General features: G+C 50.8%; 2 protein-coding genes across 2 annotated transcripts; one reads left to right on the forward strand and one right to left on the reverse strand.

The window, feature by feature from the left end:
* Window positions 1–128: 128 nt before the first annotated feature.
* Window positions 129–11,920, forward strand: Tulp2 (TUB like protein 2). Its single transcript, XM_042700490.1, has 12 exons — window positions 129–160; window positions 1,230–1,281; window positions 1,702–1,828; window positions 3,106–3,243; window positions 3,465–3,581; window positions 6,428–6,546; window positions 7,812–8,117; window positions 9,684–9,796; window positions 10,560–10,674; window positions 10,791–10,889; window positions 11,359–11,530; window positions 11,784–11,920. The coding sequence occupies exons 1-12, from the start codon at window positions 129–131 to the stop codon at window positions 11,915–11,917; spliced, it is 1,524 nt and encodes a 507-aa protein (XP_042556424.1). The 3' UTR covers window positions 11,918–11,920.
* A 2,324-nt stretch (window positions 11,921–14,244) lies between these two features.
* On the reverse strand, window positions 14,245–17,726 carry Ppp1r15a (protein phosphatase 1 regulatory subunit 15A). Its single transcript, XM_042700402.1, has 3 exons — window positions 17,504–17,726; window positions 15,153–16,691; window positions 14,245–14,762 (listed from the first exon to the last, which is right to left on the reverse strand). The coding sequence occupies exons 2-3, from the start codon at window positions 16,680–16,682 to the stop codon at window positions 14,454–14,456; spliced, it is 1,839 nt and encodes a 612-aa protein (XP_042556336.1). The 5' UTR covers window positions 16,683–16,691; window positions 17,504–17,726; the 3' UTR covers window positions 14,245–14,453.
* Window positions 17,727–18,317: the final 591 nt, after the last annotated feature.

The raw sequence follows: 18,317 nt of genomic DNA on the forward strand, positions 1-18,317 counted from the left end.
AGAAAGTGGGCAGACTGTTTGGGCTGCTTTGGTGCAGGGGAACAATGAATATTTGGGATTCGGTGTTGGAGGGCAGCTGTAATGGGGACATTAGGTCTGGATCCTGACTACTCTCTTGGTTTTCCAGAATGTCTCAGGAGAATGACGCATTGAAGAAAGAGTGAGTGGGAAAGTCAAATGGGCAGTGGCAGGGGGGGATTGGGAGAACTTAAAACTTGATGGTGCGTTATGACCCCTTAGCTTTGTGTGTGTGTGTGTGCGCGCGCTGGTCTTGGAGCTTGAACTCAGGGCCTGCCCTACCATTTGAACCACACCTCCACTTATGGGATTTTTTGTTTTTTTTTTGTCGGCCGTGGGGCTTGAACTCTGGGCCTGGGCGCTGTCCTTCAGCTCTTCAGCTCAAGGCGAGCGCTCTACCACTTGAGCTACAGCGCCACTTCTGGTTTTCTGGTGGTTTATTGGAGATAGGAGTCTCACGGTCTCTCCTGCCCGGGCTGGCTTTGAACCGCGATCCTCAGATCTCAGCCTCCTGAGTAGCTAGGATTACAGGCGTGAGCCACCAGGGCCTGGCTATACTTAGCATTGATATCATGAACGCTTATAGGCTCAGCAACTTCAGCTTTGCAGGAAAATGCTGGGGGACTCCAACTTCTGGACCCTACTGGGAGGGGTGTTTGGTTAGTGACTGGCTGTCAGACAACAAGGACCTGTGATCTCTACTTGGATTCCTTTTATTTTTCTTTTGTCAGTACTGAGGTTTGAACTCAAGGTCTCCTGCTTGCTAGACAGTTTCTACCACTTGAGCTCTACTTCCATCCCTTTTTGCTTTAGGTATTTTTTTTTTTCAGGTACAGTCATGGCGTTTTTGCTCACAGCCAACCTTAGAATTTGATCCTCCTACTTATGCCTCCCACTCTATTGGGATGACTGGTACACAGCCTACCATGCTGGGCATGTTTATTAAGATGAGGCCTTGATCAATTTTTGTCCAGCCTGGCCCCCAATCTTAATTTTCCTAATCTCCAATCTCTGTGTTTGAAACTACCTCTACTTAGATTCTAGAATGGCCAGTGTTGGGGCAGTGACTTCAAAACCAGAGAAGGTTCTTCCCCTCTGTGACCTCACTTGGTCTAAGAAACCAAGTTGGGCGGAGACAGGAGGGGAGGAGAAAGCTCTTGGGCTAGCAAGATGTCCTTCTTGCTGTCACTACCGGCCTGTCTTTGTCCCAGGACCTTGGGCGATGAGATCGCTGCCATGAGGCTACAGAAGCTAGAACAGCAGGTAGGTACCATGCCCAGGAATCTTGCCTTCCCGATCCTTTCCTATCTTTCAAACCTACCCAGAAAACCCATCCCCAGGACTGGCCCAGGGTCTCCAATGCTGTTGTTTCTTCTCTCTGGACTTCAAGTTCTCAAACGCAGAGATGACCAACAGGAATTTGAGCTATTAAGGAGAAATCCTCATGATGAGACCCTCAAAATTTTAATGAATGGGGGATCCTTAGAACTGGGTAGGACCCTAGTTTCTGGGGGAGCAGGTGGCTGGGCTCTAGGGCTCATGGGTCTGAGGCAGGAGAAGGAGGCGAGGGCCTAGGCACCAGCGGGGACCCGGTGGAAAGAGGGCCTCACGGACTCTCCCACTTTACCCCTGTCTTCCCCTCCGGTTCCTGGCCCCCACACACTCCCTTTCCTGCTCCTACAGCGGCTTCTATTTGAGAAGAAGCGACGACGGAAGCGCCAGGAACCTCTCATGGTTCAGGCCAATCCTGATTCTTTGTTGCGGCACCCGCGGCTGCGGAGATGGGAGGAGCGTTTCCAGGGTGACAGCGGTGTGGAAAATCTCCCAGCCTGGGGGATTTGGACCAGCCGGGGGCGGGACCTAGTGGAGCCGAGGGGGGTGGGGCCTGGCGGGACGAGGGCGGGGTCTTATAGGACAGGGGGCGGGGCCTGGTGGAGCCTGGGCGGGGTCTTGTAAGTGATGGGGCGGGGCCTAGTGGAGTGGAAGGGGGTGGGGCCTGATGGAGTCCATAGAGGATGGCGCAGGGTCTGGGACAAGGACTGAGAGCTGTCTGCGGCAAAGCACTTGTCTAGCAAGTACAGCCTCCTGGGTTCGGTCCCCAGTACAAAAAAAGAGAAAAGATTAAAAACAAAAACAAAAAACAGGATTGGGATATGGCTTAGTGGTAGAGTGCTTGTTAGCATGGAATGTGGCTTAGTGGTAGAGTGCTTGTTAGCATGCATAAAAGCCTTGAGTTCAATTCCTCAGTTACCACATACACAGAAAAAGCCAGAGATGGCTCTGTGGCTCAAGTGGTAGAGTACTAGCCTTGAGCACAGGGACAGCGCCCAGGCCCTGAGTTCAAGCCCCAGGGAGCACTGACAAAAACAACTACTACTACAAACTGGGGGCGAGTGGCTCAGCCTGTAATGCTAGCTACTCTGGAGGCTGAGATCTGAGGAGCCAGCCCGGGCACAAAAGGCCTAGAGACTCCTATCTCCAATAAACTATTCAAAAAAAGCCTGATGTGGCGCTGTGGCTCAAGTGGCATAGCACTAGCTCAGGGACAGCGCCCAGGCCCTGAGGTCAAGCCCCAGGATTGGCCAAAAAAAAAAAAAAAAAAAAGCCAGGCACATGAGATGTGGAGACTCCCAGGTATGGGCATGGACATGGTTTGTAACAAGGGCAAAGGCATCTGGTGATTGGGCTCCACAGGCAAGGGGGCAGAGCCTGGGAGAGCCTTCAGAGCGCTGAGAGTAAGCAGGCAGGGGTCTAGGGTGAGTCCCCCAGGCAGTTAGGTAACAAGATTTCCAGCTTTAGTAATTTAAGAGATGAAGTCCTAGAGTGACTACAAGAACCCACCCTGGGATTATATGCAGTGCTGGGGAGTGAACCCCAGGGCCTTAAGCATGCTCTACCGCTGAGCTCCATTCTTAGCCCTGGCATGAGATCTCAGGGTCCTGCAGACAGGGGATTCTCAGCAGGGTAGCAGCCAAACTGTGCTGATTTGAGCATTAGGATAGAGTTCTTTGGGCTGCAGTGGAGGGGGAGCGAGGGGTGCTCCAACCTGGAGATCATTTTAATGGGTTTTGCTACACTATCTCCCAGGTTTTGGAAACCCTTTTCTTCAGGAGAGCGTGCCAGAGGCGCATCTGGCCTCTGGTGCCCACCGTGCCCCTGGCACCGTGAGTGGTGGTGGAGATTGCAGCGGAGATGGTGGCCTGCTGGCATCCCAGACACATACAGGTAACCTCGAGACCCTGGGCCTTTTGAACCCAGGAGGTGGAGCCCCAGATCCTTGCTCTCCAGAGGACTCAGGAGTTGAGGATCCCAGCTCTTCCTCCCTAACACCAAGGAGTCTAGATCCTGAATCCCCACCTCACCCAGTAATTCCAGTCTCCAGTCTTTCTTTCCCCAGGGGCACTCCAAAGGCCTCTTTCCATTCCCCTCCATGTCCTGGCTCCCAGACAGTACAGATTCCGAGCTGGAGGAAGTCTACGTGGAGGACATTCCTGTGTTCCCCCTGCCTTATAAGCAGCCACCCAGAACTCGACGAAGGGGCTGGCTAGCCCGCCAACGACGTGGTAATTTTCGCACACTCATGAGGGAGAGGGGTGTGTGTGTGTGTGTGAGTGTGTGTGTGTACGCCATATGGCAAATTGACCCCCTGGTTTGCTTTATAAACAAAACAGTTCACCTCTGTCAAGTTGATAATTCTTTGCACATTAGAATATTCAGAGTTGAGGTTAGGCACTGGTAGCTCACACCTGTAATCCTAGCTACTCAGGAGGCTGAGGTCCGAAAATTGAGGTTTGAAGCCAGCCCAGGCAAGAAAGTCCATAAGACCTTTTTTTTTTTTTTAGTTGTGAGGCTTGAACTCAGGGCTTGGAGCTGTCCCTGAGCTCTTTTGCTAAAGGCTACTGCTCTACTATTTTGAACCATAGTGCCACTTCTGGTTTTTGAGTGGTTCATTGGAGATAAGAGTCTTGTGGACTTTCCTGCCCAGGCTGGCTTTGAACTGGATGCAAAGGGTGTTTTGTTCTTTTTCTTTTTGCCAGTCCTGGGGCTTGAACTCAGGGGTTGGGCACTCACTTTTTCTATGAGAGTGCCAGACTTAAAGGAATAAGCCAGGCTGGGCACTGGTGGCTCACGCCTGTAATCCTAGCTGAGATCTGAGAATCATGGTTCAAAGCCAGGCAGGGCAGGAAAGTCCATGAGACTCTTATCTCCAATAAACCACTCAGAAAACCGAAAGTGGCGCTGTGGCTCAAGTGGTAGAGTGCTAGCCTTGAGCTGAGGAGCTGAGGGATGGCGCCTAGGCCCAGAGTTCAAGCCCCACGACCAACAAAAAATAAAAAGGAAACAGACAAGACAATAGTTCAAGGCCAAGGCTGGGAATGTGGCTTCGTGGTAGAGTGCTTGCCTAGCATGAAGCCCTGGGTTGGATTCTTCAGTACCACATACACAGAAAAAAGCCAGAAGTGGCTGTGGCTCAATTGGTAGAGCTCTAATCTTGAGCATAGAGAGGCTCAGGGACAGAGACCAGGCCCTGAGTTCAAGGCCCAGGACCGTCACAAAAATAAAAAAGTTCAAGGCCAAGGATGTGCTTTCACAAGTGCACATGCTCACACTTGCCCTGAAAAAAAGAAATCTTGAAGCAGTCACCTTCTTTTACCCACCTAAGTAACCCCTCTTTAGATTTGAACATTGTGTCTATTTAATGTAAATGGAATAATAAAATATGTGGTCTTTTGTGTCTGGTTTCTTTCACTTAGCAAGCTCTTTTTGAATTACTTTGTTTTTGAGACAGGTTCTCACTATGTTGACCAGGATGATCTCGAATTTCTCGGCTCGAGTGATCCTCTCATCTTAGACTCTGGAGCAACTGGGACTCCAGGCAGGTGTTAATATGCCTATTTTAGCGAGTTTGTTCATAGTAGTTTGTTTTTGAGATAGGGTCTCCTAGTTCAAGTTGGCCTCAAACTTAATTGCCTTACCTTTCCCACAGGGATTACAGTAGAACAATGCTTAGCTTTTGATCAACCATCCATGTTAGAACACTACCAAAACTTTGGAGGCTGGGAAAAGTGGCTCAAGTGGTAGAGTGCCAGCCTAGCAAGTGTGAAGCCCTAATTTCAAACCTAAGTACCATACCCAGCAAAGAAAAAACATCCAAGCCTGCTGCTGGTGCCTCATTCCTGTAATCCTAGCTACTCAGGAGGCTGCAGTCTAAGGATCAAGGTTTGAAGCCAGCCTGGGCAGGAAAGTCCATGAGACTCTTATCTCTAATTAACCACCGGGAAACAGAAATGGTGCAGGCCCTGAGTTCAAGCCCCATGATTGATTAAAAAAAAAAAAAAAAAAAAAAGATAGGGCTGGGAAGGTAGCTTAGAGGTAGAGCGCTTGCCTTGATGCATGAGGCCCTGGATTCGATTCCTCAGCACCACATAAGCAGAAGGAAAAAAAAAAAAAGAGAAAAAAACATTCAAAACACTTCATTTCTTTTATTCTAATTACCAAGGCAATCATTTCAATGACAAGAACACACTAACTGGAACCCCCAAATACCACACCACCACATAGTCTTTGTTGTTTTCTCTGGGACAAAGAAAAGAGAGGACTGAGGATTCCCCTGTTCACTGGGGGGACAGACGAGGCAATAAATGAGAGTCACTAGTAGGGGGCTCATAGCTGGGCACACTGTCATCTTAACCACTCAGGAGACTGAAATCTAAGGATCACAGTTCAAAGCCAACCCAGGCAGGGCAGCCTCTGAGACTCTTGGGGTCCGGTTGTGGGGCCTGAACTCTGGGCCTGGGCACTGTCCCTCAGCTCTTCAGCTCAGGGCTAGCGCTCTACCACTTGAGCCACAGTGCCACTTCTGGCTTTTTTTTTCCTTTTTGCTTATGTGGTGCTGAGGAATCGAACCCAGGACCTTGTGCATGCAAGGCAAGCACTCTGCCACTGAGCCACCTTCCCAGCCCCGCCTCTGAGACTCTTATTTCCAGTTAGCCTCCAGAAGACCAGAAGTGCAGCTGTGGGCTCAAGTAGCAGAGTGCTAGCCTAGAGCAACAAAGCTCAGAGATAAGACTCAGGCCCTGAGTTCAAGGCCCAGGATCAGCACTAAAAGGGCTGAGAACCCCAGGGGTTCCATTCTTTTTTTTGGGGGGGGGGTCCAGTCATGGGGCCTGAACTCTGGGCCTGGGCACTATCCCTCAGCTCTTCAGCTCATGGCTAGGGCTCTACCACTTGAGCCACAGTGCCACTTCCGGCTTTTTTCTTTTTGCTTATGTGGTGCTGAGGAATCAAACCCAGGGCCTCAGGCATGCAAGGCGAGTGCTCTATCATTGAGCCACCTTCCCAGCCCCAAAGGGGTTCCATTCTTAACTAGCTCTGCTGAACTTTGTCCCCGGCTGCTTCTATCCATTAGGAGTCAGCGAAGAGGAGAGTGAATCCCAGGATATTGGAGATGAATCCAAGGTGCCCAGTCTGAAACCAGCCCTTGGAATAGATACAGATGGAGGACAAGGAGACATGTCATTCTGCCAGGTGAGAGAAGGCACAGCCACCACCAAGCAAGAACAAAAGGCTAGCCTCTGACATCAGCTAAAATCCTGCTGCCCAATCAGAGCCTTTGTCAGTGTTGACCCTAATAGGCCAAAGTATCCACAAGCCAATGGTAATAGGGTAATGGAGGCTGTGTGTGTGTGTGTGTGTGTGTGTGTGTGTGTGTGTGTGTGTGTGTGTGTGTGTGTGTGTGTGTGTGTGTGTGTGTGTGTGGTCTTAGCTTAAATAAGCTTAGATTTTGCCAGAGAACCAAGCAGACATCCAGGTACAGAGAACAAAGAAAGGTTTATTGCCAGGAAAGGGGGCTGGGAAGACTCCTCCTCACAAGGGAGAAGTGAGAAGAAGCACTGCCTATTGTCTGGGGTGACCTATATAACCTAGGGGGTTTAGGAGGGGCTACAATGGGCTAGGAGGCAGAGACCCCAGTATGGATGTGTGCCAGGGGCTTCACATGGCTGGTTAGGACTTATGGCTGCTGTTCAAATAGTAGATAAGGGCCCTGCAGCTGCCCAGACCTGAAGGTCACTCTAAGGGGCTCTTGTTGCCTTCTATAGTGGTAGCTGCCCCAGAGAAGTGCCATCCTAAGGTAAAGGGGGCTGGAAGTTGATTAATTACTGCCTTTACTACATGGACTTGGTGTATGCTAAGCTGTGGAAAAGGGAAGGAGTGAACTAAGCTATGGCAAGAGACTCATTTTGCTAACATGTGGTGTGTGTGTGTATGTAATTTATCAAAATGTGAATGAGTGTATGGCCATGAAGATGCAGCCTATGGCTGGGTATATGGGGGTGCCCACTTGTAATCCCAGAACTCGAGAGGCTGAGACAGGAGGATTGGGAGTTAGAAGCCAGAATCAGCTACACAGTGAGACCCTCTCTAAAACAAAACAGAACAAAAAACTGCAGCCATGGAAAGGCAGCGAGGTTGTTGAGAGTAAGACAGCAGACACATGGACCGTTGTAAGACGTAATTAACGATCTCACTTGAGTAGAACTGGGCTGTTTTATTATCTAGATAAACATTGGTTTTAGTAGAATAAGGCTCTCAAACGGAGTATCCAATCAGTTGGTGGAGAGAACCCAGGTTACAGGGAAGAAGCCAATCAACTGATGGCTGATCAGGATTCAGCTGGGCAGGTTGATTGAGATACTTGACCAATAATCAGAAGGCATGGTAATAAGAGGGAAAATGTCCAATTAGATGGTAGAGCTGTCCCTGACTGTCTTCCAACTTTGGATTTGTCCTAGGGAGAAAACCTGGAAGAGAACGAATTTGAGCCTGCAGAGACAAACTTCCCAGAAACCATCAACAAAGAGGAGCCCAGCGCCCCCAAAGTCGAGGATGGCAAGGACGGTTTCAACCTGGGCAGCACCAAAGACCTGCCACCCTGTGCCCCTGGCCCTCAGCTGGGAGAGGACATGATGGCATATGTCCTTCGGCCGGCCATGGTCGGTCACATCGTGCAGTGTCTCATCCATCGCAACAAGCATGGCATGGACAAGACCTTATACCCCACCTACCAGGTGTACCTGGAGGCGGCTGATGGCGGCAAGGTGCGATTGCAGCTCCTTGGGGTGTATGGCTCTCAGGGGACAAAGTCAAGCCAATTGACAAATCCAGGCCTGGCTTGGCTTATATCGAGGTCTTGTCAACTTCCACACTTAGGTTTTTGTCCCAGTTCTAGGGCTTGAACTCAAGGGCCTGGCCACTGTCCCTGAGCTTCTTTGGCTTAAGGTTAGCAATGTAGCACTTGAGCCACGCCGCCACTTCTGGCGTTCGACCCCAGTGCTTCATGTATGCTAGGCAAGCACTCCACCACTAAGCCCCAGTCCCAGCCCAGGAGGTCGGTCTTATAGAGCCCAGTGGCATAGGCCTTCCTTTCCCATAAATCAAGTTATGTCCTTCCCAGGGTTGGACCCACCTTTAAAAATCAGGCCTTGTCCCCCACTCCCCCTCTCTTCCCTCTCTGTTTTTTTTTTTTTTTTTGGTCAGTTGTGGAGGCTGTACTCTGGGCCTGGGTGCTGTCCCTCAGCTCTTCAGCTCAAGGCTAGCACCCTACCACTTGAGCCACAGCACCACTTCTGACTTTTTTCTGCTTATGTGGTGCTGAGGAATCGAACCCAGGGCCTCATGCATGCAAGGCAAGTGCTCTACCACTGACTGAGCCACATTCCCAGCCCTTCTCCCCTCTCTTGTTTGTTTGTTTTTGGTCATGGGGCTTGAACTCTGGGCCTGGGCACTGTCCCTCAGCTCTTCAGCTCAAGGCTAGTGCTCTACTACTTGAGCTACTGTACCACTTCCAGTATTCTGGTGGTTTATTGGAGATAAGAGTCTCACAGACTTTCCTGCCAGGTCTGGCTTTGAACCTGGATCTTCAGATCTCAGCCTCCTGAGTAGCTAGGATTACAGGTGTGAGCCATAGGTGCCCAGCCCCACCACATCTCTTTAGATATGCATTAGTCCCTCCTTGAGCCTTGGGTGTCAGATCCTCCCTAATCCTGGGGCAAGCCACGCCCTTCTCCAGCTGGGTAATCCCCTTCCAGTGTGGTGGTCTTCTCTCTGGGTAGTCTCTCCCTCTCCTAGAGAGGCTTCTTTCCCTACTTGGGATCAGACCCAGTTTGCTTGGATGAAATGTCTACCAGAGACCCTTGTAATGTTCCAAGCAAGGTTCTTCATTCTCTGCAGCCTGGCACTTGCCTGGGCTATGACCAGTTCTGGGACCCATGGGCAGAAGGATAGGGGGCAACATTAGGACTTAAAGCCTCCCCTTCAGGACTCAAACTGATAGTTTCCTTCCATATCATCCAGCACTACATAAGCAGAAAAAGCTGGAAGAGACGCTGTGGCTTCAGTGGTAGAGCGCTAGCCTTGAGCTGAAGAGCTGAGGGACAGAGCCCAGGCCTAGAGTTCAGGCCCCACGACCAAAAATAAATAAATAAATAAATAAATAAATAAATATGATATTATATATATGTCATATATATATCACCCAGTCAAGTTGGTGACTCAAGCCATTCTGCCATCTCCTCTGTCCTAAGACATGACATTTGTCCTTAGACTCTTCCAGCTCTAGCCAAATACCTGAAATTCATTTTCACAAACTGTTCCTTCCATGACAGCGCTTCCTCTTGGCTGGGAGAAAGAGGAAAAGGAGTAAAACTTCGAATTATCTCATCTCCATGGACCCCACAGACATGTCTCGAGATGGGGTCAACTTTGTGGGCAAAGTCAGGTAAGGCAGAGGCAAAGTATGTATAATGAATCACAGGTGAAAACCTAGAAAAGTGACAAATGGACTACATTTCCCAATGGGCCACAGAACACAGGTTCCTTCTGATGGTCCTAGATGATTGATGGGTTTTGTAGTTCTGCAGGTTGTAATGACTGATGGGATTTGTAGTTCTGCAGGCTGTATTAAATGATAGGTTTGTAGTTCTGCTGGTTGTATATCAAAGAAATTGGGGAAGAGAAAAGGTGAAAGCTTTTGGCTGTGATTTAAGATAGGTGACTTCTTCAGAGGCTAGGGACTGAGATTTCTAAGTTCCAGTGGGACAAAAGGTCTGTTTATTCTTGTGTCTAGAGGGAAGAAAGATGGGGCCAAATAGAAATCAAAACTATCAGGACTGGGCATGTGGCTTAGTGGTAGAGTGCTTGCCTTGCATGCATAAAGACCTGGATTTGATTCTGAGTGCCACATAAACAGAAAAAGCCAGAATTGGCACTGTGGCTCAAGTGGTAGAGTGCTAGCCATAAGCCAGAGAAGCTGAGGGATAGTGCCTAGGCCCTGAGTTCAAGCCCCAGAACTGGAAAAAGAAAAAGAAAAGAAATCAAAACTATCATGGCTCATCTAAGAGAAAGCCTGGGACCATGGGTACAGACAACAATTCTTTATACATATGTGATTGATTTTTTAGAGAAAGCACTTAAGGTACAGCTAGAGTAACAACTACTACACTGTGACTTCTATTGTCATTGTCTCTACTACCCTCCTGCAGATCTAATGTCTTGGGTACTAAATTCACCATCTTTAACAATGGAGTGAATCCGGACCGGAAGCATTTTATCCCCTCAATGTCACAGATTAGAGAGGAGCTGGGGGCTGTGTGTTATGTAAGCCACATCGTAGAGGGATGCTGGGGCTTGGGGGGGGGAGCGTGGAAGGAGATAATGAATATGGGGCCAGATGGTAGGAAGAGACAGGAAATGTCGATTATTATTCTTCCAAGGAGACCAACGTCTTGGGATTCCGGGGGCCTCGGAAAATGGCTGTAATCCTCCCAGGAATAGACAGGCGGAACCAGAGAATTAAGGTCCAGCCACAAAATGTGAGTCCTCAAGGCTGGGGAGCTGGGATTCCTGGGCCAAGGCAAGAAGAGGAGCTGGGGGGACTCCCAGGGGAGGAGGAGGCCAAGTGAAGCTTACAGGACTTTAGAATACTCTGGTTTTAAGGAGGTAAAGATTAGAGACCCAAAAGTGATGTATCTGGCCGGGCACCAGTGGCTCACACCTGTAATCCTAGCTACTCAGGAGGCTGAGATCTGAGGATCACGGTTCAAAGCCAGCCCAGGCAGGAAACTCCGTGAGACTCTTATCTCCAATAAACCACTCGAAAACCAGAAGTGGCGCTGTGGCTCAAGCGGTAGAGCGCTCACCTTGAGCTGAAGAGCTGAGGGATAGCGCCCAGGCCCAGAGTTCAAGCCCCACGACCAGCCAAAACAAAAACAAAAAACACGCATCTGGAAAAAACGGGGTGGGGGCAGCTAGCAAGCTACGCCATCTACTGAACTTTTGCAGGAACAAGAGACTCTCCTGAGTCGTGTCCAACAGGGGGACAATGAAGGGCTGATTCTGCTGCAAAACAAACCCCCTATGTGGAACGAAAATGATGGTGCCTACGTGCTTGATTTCCATGGTCGGGTTACTCAGGCTTCCATAAAGAACTTCCAAATCATACTTCCGAATGACCGTGAGCTCCTGGGAACCTACCCGTTTACTTGGGCCTACCCGGGGTTGGGGAGGGGAAAAGGAGTTGAGTATATAAAACTACATTTCCCATCAGCCCTTGAGCACTTTCCAAAGCTGCAAGGCACCTTGCTGTTGCAAAGCCTCTTGGGAAATGTAGTTTATACACCCCTCAAAGTCTTTCCTAGCTGGGGCTGGCAGCTACTTAGGGCCCTTGATAGGGTCTGGCTAATGCGTAGTTCTGATTTCCTCCTCAGCGGACTACCTGGTGCTCCAGTTTGGCCGTGTGGCCTCAGACACATTCACCATGGATTTCCGCTACCCACTTTGCCCCCTCCAAGCTTTTGCTATCTGCTTATCCAGTTTCGATGGGAAGCTGGCTTGTGAGTAATTCAATAAACCATCATAGCTCACCAACTCCCTTCTTTTGCACTACTTGGTGATTACTAATCACCAACACTTATTATATGTCACGTGCACGTACAGTAGTCCTGTGCTGGATGTCATGGAGCTCACAGGCACTGTAGACAGACAAAACACTTGGAAAAGCACACAGGTTGTCTGTTAGGTCAAAGCAGTGTAAGTCTAAAAAATGTATCATACTGTATGTGAAGAGAGTTGGAGCCCTAGTGGCTTAAATTATAATCCCAGCTATTCAGGAGACACATCTGGAAAATGGATGCTCAAAGCCAGCCCAGGGCAGGAAAAGTCTGAGAGATTCATCTTCAAAATAACAAAAAGCCAGATTGGCTTGTCATCAGTGGTTCACACCTGTAATCCCAGCTACTCAGGAGGTTGAGATCTAAGGGTGGAAATTCAAAGCCAGTCAGTCCAGTCAGGAAAGTCTGTGACTTATCTCCAGTGAACTACCAAAAAGCGGGAAGTGGAACGGTGGCTCAAGTGGTAGAGTGCTAGCCTTAAGCACAAAAATCCAGGTCCTTGGGCTGGGAAGGTGGCTCAGTGGTAGAGTGCTTGCCTTGCATGCTTGAGGCCCTGGGTTCGATTCCTCAGCACCACATAAGTAGAAAAAAAAAAGCTGGAAGTGGCGCTGTGGCTCAAGTGGTAGAGCACTCGCCTTGAGCTGAAGAGCTGAGGGACAGCGCCCAGACCCAGAGTTCAGGCCCCACGACCAGACCCCCTGTCCCCCCCCCCAAAAAAAGTCCAGGACCTGAATTCAAACCAGGTTTGAGGCATGGCTCAAGTGGAAAAGTACCAGCTGAGCAAGAGTGAGACAGACAGAACTCCAGTACCAGAGCTTGGAGAAATGAAGAGGTAGCATGGCAGGAATCTAGCTATCCAGTGGAGACAGACAGGGTATGAAGCTCACCTTTGAACTGGATGGATGCTGAGCTCAGAAGATTGTTAACTTTCCCCTGTGAACTTGAATATGGGTGTAGGGTTTAAACATGTGAAGCTGGGGGCTGGGAATGTGGCTTCATGGGGCTTGCCTAGCATGCATGAAGGCCTGGGTTCAACTCTACTACATAAACAGAAAAAGAAGTGGTGCTGTAGCTTTAGGGAAAGCTCAGGGACAGTGCCCAGGCCCTGTGTTCAGCCCCAGAACTAGGAAAAAAAAAAAAAAAGTGAAACTGGGGAACATAAAATTGTGAGACAAGGGGCTGGGAAGGTGGCTCAGTGGGAGAGCTCTTGCCTTGCATGCACGAGGCCCTGGGTTCCATTCCTCAGCACCACATAAGCAAAAAGAAAAAAGCCAGAAGTGGTGCTGTGGCTCGAGTGGTAGAGCGCTAGCCTTGAGCTGAAGAGCTGAGGGACAGCGCCCAGGCCGAGTTTAGGCCCCACAACCGGACCCCCCAAAAAAAAAAAAATTGTGAGACAATGTTAGGGCATGAACTCAGGACCTCATGCTTCTCAAGTAGCTAGGTCTACAGGCCTAAAGGCACTAGCTGGGTACTGAGCTTGAACTTAACTTTTTCCATTCAAGACTGGTACTCCATAAGCAGGGGGCCAGTGGCTCACCTCTGTAATCCTAGCTACTCAGGAGGCTGAGATCTGAGGATTGTGGTTCAAAGGCAGCCTGGGCAGGAAAGTCCGTGAGACTCTCATCTCCAATAAACCACTCGAAAACGGGAAGTGGCGCTGTGGCTCAAGCTGAAGAGCTGAGGGGCACTGCCTAAGCCCAGAGTTCAAGCCCCAAGACTGACAAAAAAAAAAAAAAAAGGTACTCCACCCACTTGAGTAATGCCTCCAGCTCTGGCTTTTTGCTGATTAACTGGATATGACTCTTGGATTTGTCTACCTAGGCTGGCTTCAAACCAAGATCCTCAGATCTCAACCTTGTGAATAACTAGGATTACAGGAGTGAGCTACCAGTGCCCAGCCTTAATCCTCTCTTTAGGGATCAGTGAGAATTCCAACCCCCACTTCAGAAAATAAAATTTAGATTTAAGCAGATAACAAGAAAAAAACACAACAGCCTTAATTGGAGAGTTGATGAGAAATCTACTCAGGCCTTAACCTTTGTGTAATCCTCTCAAATATAGGAAACAAACAGGATGCACACAGAAAAGTTGTTCACTTACAAAAGGTTTTATTTCACATGTAAACCAACACTGTAATAAATAAATATTCTTTTTTTTTTTTTTGCCGATCCTGGGGCTTGAATTCAGGAATAAATAAATATTTTTTTTTTTTTTTTTGCCGATCCTGGGGCTTGAATTCAGGGCCTGAGTGCTGTCCCCAAGCCTCTTTGTGCTCAAGGCTAGCACTTTACCACTTGAACCACAGCTCCACTTCTGGCTTTTTTTTCTGAGTGGTTTATTGGAGATTAAAAAGTCTGGTGGAGTTTCCAGCCCGGGCCAGCTAGGAACCACGATACCCAGATCCCAGCCTCTCGATTACAGGCATAAGCCACCAGTTCCCCCTACCTTGTTTCTGACACACTCAGACACAGGCCAGGAGCTGGAGTTTCACAGGAGGGGGGAAGAGGGAAGGGGCGTGGCCTGGGCTGGGACCTCAGAAGAGAGGGAGGAAGGCAAGATCTGGGTAGGGGCAGCTATGGGGGCCAGAAATGGGAGTGGGTTCCCCAGTCGTGCCCAGGCTCTGGCCCGCCAGGTGGGGGTGAGGCAGGGGCCCAGCTCCTCCTGGGCCCGGGCGATGCGGCGGGCGAAGCGGCTTCGATCTCGGGCAAATTGTTCCCAAGGGCCTCGGCGGGCAGCCTGAGCAGCTCCCGCCCAGACAACCAAGAAATGGACAGTGACCTTCTCAGAAAACCGCACCTGGGGATGGACAGACACACACACCGGAATTTAGACACTAAAGGCACAGGGCTAGAGATATCCAGAGAAGGCCGAATTAGCTACACACGCATGCTGCCTATTAAGCTGGTCACCTGCCTACCACGGGAAAGGCCCTTATGACTCATGACAACAGAGTTTCCAGGAGCTATCATGAGCCATCCCTCCCACGGGGACTCAGTCTCTGTTTCAGAGGATTGCGTGACAGTGTACACAATCTTCCCAGTAGAGTGCACGTGCAATCCTCTGTAACACAGGGACACAGGAGTCTGGCATCTGGCCCATCTTCCTCCACCCCCTCCCTGTCTCAAACTTCAATCAAGCTCAGCGACCTACATATGGAATCAAGAGTACTAGGTGCCAAGGGCTCACCTTTCTGGTGTTTAGAGGAATCTCATCGTTCGGCTCCTGGGTGGGAGTTTCTTTCAACCTAAGTCGCCTTTGGAGTCGGATGGGCAGCTGGGGAGCAGCCCAGGGGGCTGGCGGCCTCTCTCCAGGTAAATAGATGGCCACTTGGAAGGGGCGGGGCTCAGGTGCTTTCTCTTCTTCAGTCTCTTTGGGCTGACAGGCCCAGCTTCTGATCTGGGTGGATCTAGGGCTTGACTCAGCAGCTTCTCCTCCCTCAGCAGCTTCTGAATCATCAAATTGATCCTCCTCCTCTTCCTCCTCCTCTGTGTCCTCCCCAGGCCGATACACCCAGGTCTTCAAGAAGACATTCGTAGGGGGTTTGGATGAGGAAGCCTCAGCTTCTCCCTCCTCCGCAGCTGATTCCAACTCACTGTCCTCATCATTGTCTTCCTCCTCTTCCTCCTCTGTGTCCTCCCCAGGCCGATATACCCAGGCTTTCAAGAAAGCACTGGTAGGGGGGGTGAGTGAGGAAGCCTCAGTGTCTTCCCCCTCCTCAGCTGACTCCAGCTCGCTGTCTTCATCTTCTGTGTCTTCTCCTGGCGAACACACCCAGGCCCCCACAGAGGCCCCCAAGAGAAGGATGGATGCTGCTCCTAAAGCAGTGTCCTCTTCTTCCTCCTCCTCTTCCTCTGAGTCATTAGAGGGACACTCCCAGCCCCTAAGCAGCTGTTTCGGAGCTGGAGCTGGTTCTGGCTTAGCTTCTTCAGTCTCCTCTGGTGCCTCACCTGGGCAACACTCCCAGGACTTGGGGTAGGAAGATGTGGGAGAAATGGAAGTCTCCCTGGCTTCTGTTCTTTTTTCCTCCTCCGTGGTTCGATCCTCTTCCTCTCCCGGGCAATGCACCCAAGTGCTAGGCTTGACTTGTGGAGATACTGGGGAAGTAGAGGCTCCAGGAGCTTCTTCCTCAACAGCTTCTCCATCGTCGTTGTCCTCCACGGCTGGACAACCATCCCAGTGTGATGAAGGATAAGAGAGTTCAGTCCCTCCCTCCTCTTCAGCTGCCTCCTCCCCACACTTGCTATCAGAACCTCGCAGGCCCCTTATCAATAGGCCAGGGGACCAGGGTGCAGGCTGGCCATCCATAGATTTCCTTTCTTCATCTCCAGGGTCCCTGCTTCCTTCTTTCTGGACGTTTTCTTTATTGTTCCTATCTGAAAGTCCCCAGGTTTCAGGAGGGGAGCTATGACTGGTTTCTAGGCCAACAGGGGGCATCCAGGCTGCTTCTCCATCTTCAGGGGCTTCACTACCATTTGCTCCCTCTTGAGGGTGTCTGCCCCACTGGGGGGATGCCACAGCGGCTGAGGCATCTACCTGCAGACCGGCTTCTACCTCATCTGCTCCTGCTACTACTTGTACTTGCCAGGGCTCTGGTGATCCTGGGCGCCTCAGCCGGCTCCAGGCCTTGCTGAGGAAGCCCATCAGTGGAGACAGGAGGTAGAAGGAATGAACATCCCTCCAGAGCTGTGTAGCGTGAGATCCGTGGCTTGGGGCCATCTTTCTGGACTAGAAGGAAAGGGGCAAAAAGGAAAAGAAAAAAAATTAGGAACCATATTGGGTGTGGCAGGGATCTCCGGTAATCCCAGCTATTCTGGAAATGGGTGGATGTTCAAGGACAGCCTGTGTAATTTAAGAAAATCCTGTCTCAAAATAAGTGCCCAGAGATGTAGCTCTGAGCTCTTGCCTAGCACACAAAGGAGCTGGGGCCCAATCCTCAGTCCCAGGGGAGAGGCTGACCCAGCTTTTTCGAGAACCTCAGGGCACAGCTTTGAGTCATAAGACAAAAATAGCAACAAGGGAATTCCACCCAAATTCCTTTCTAATCTCAGCCACGCCCATCTGCGTGCCTCTCTTCCCCTTCATCCCTACATCCCCGAGCCTAGGTACTAAATTCGCACTTTTCCTAATATCCCAAGAATCCAAACTCCCAGACCCCTGGGACTTCCCCAAGTTTTCTACGTGCTTTCTGGAAACAAATCACAGCCCCCAATTCTTGGATGATTTTGAAAATCGACCACATCAAGTCTCTATCGCCTGACCCTCCATCCACACCGCCCGGGTGCGATTCCTTACCTTGGGGACCCAAGGCTGACTCCCACAGACGCTAAGACTACGCCCCCTCCCCTCCCCCAGGAGTCAGGCTTTCCGAGAGGGTCTTCCTTCCTTACAACCTAGCTGCCACGATCCAGAACCTTCCCATCTCGGGACTAAGCCCCCCTCCCGCATTACTGGCCAGGAGTCCGGCCTCGAGCCCCTCCCCATCCCACCCTACCCCACCCCTCACCTCCAACCCCACCCGGCCCGCTCCTCTCACTCACTCAGGCTGGGGCCTGCGCGTCACCCCGGGGGTAGGAGTGTTGGCTTGAGCTTCCAAAAGCGATCGTAGGTCCGGACGGTTCGGGAAGCCAGCGCCTTCATCGCACCCTCAGGCGGCGGGCCGGGGGTCTCGAGGTCTCAGCGGAAGTCGCAAGCGCTGTCGCGACGAAGACACGCAGAGCCGAGTCGCGCTTCGCATGTAAACATCCACAGGCTGAGCACGGAGCCGACGACAGAGCGGAGCGACGCGGGCCGCCGGGCCTTTATAGACCAACGCAGCGGACGTGCTGACGTCACGAGGAGGCGGGGTCTGGGAATCACAGGGCCGGGCGTGGGCAGATGGAAAATAACACCGAAAGCTCTCGCGGAGAGTCCAGGCGATGTGACGTCACAGGGCCTGTCCCAGCGTGGCCACGCCCCCCTGAGCGACCTGACTGTCCATCAAAGGCACGGACCTGGGCAGCGGGTCCCTTGGCGCCCTTCTTACCTGTGTTTCGATTTAACCAGCAGGCCATGTCTAAAGCCTGCCACCCCGACATCCAGGCCACATCCTCTCAGGGGTAGGGTACCGAGTAGGATATTATTGTATCCCAAATAAGGAAACCTAAGGTTAGGATCAAGCCATTTCCCCAGGAGAAGGGGGCAGGAGGGGGTGTGGGTCGCAGCAGAATCCAGATTCATCAACTCACTGCTTCCTCAACGATTGGGTCATAGCCTGGCACATAGTAGGTGTGCACCACTACAACATGTGTGTAACATCTGATAGACCTCCAGGTGCTGGCTGGTTCACACCTGTAGCTCACACCTGTAGCCACT

Source organism: Dipodomys spectabilis, unplaced genomic scaffold (assembly GCF_019054845.1).
Source record: "Dipodomys spectabilis isolate Male_0828 unplaced genomic scaffold, ASM1905484v1 ptg000266l, whole genome shotgun sequence".
Classification (NCBI taxonomy): domain Eukaryota; kingdom Metazoa; phylum Chordata; class Mammalia; order Rodentia; family Heteromyidae; genus Dipodomys; species Dipodomys spectabilis.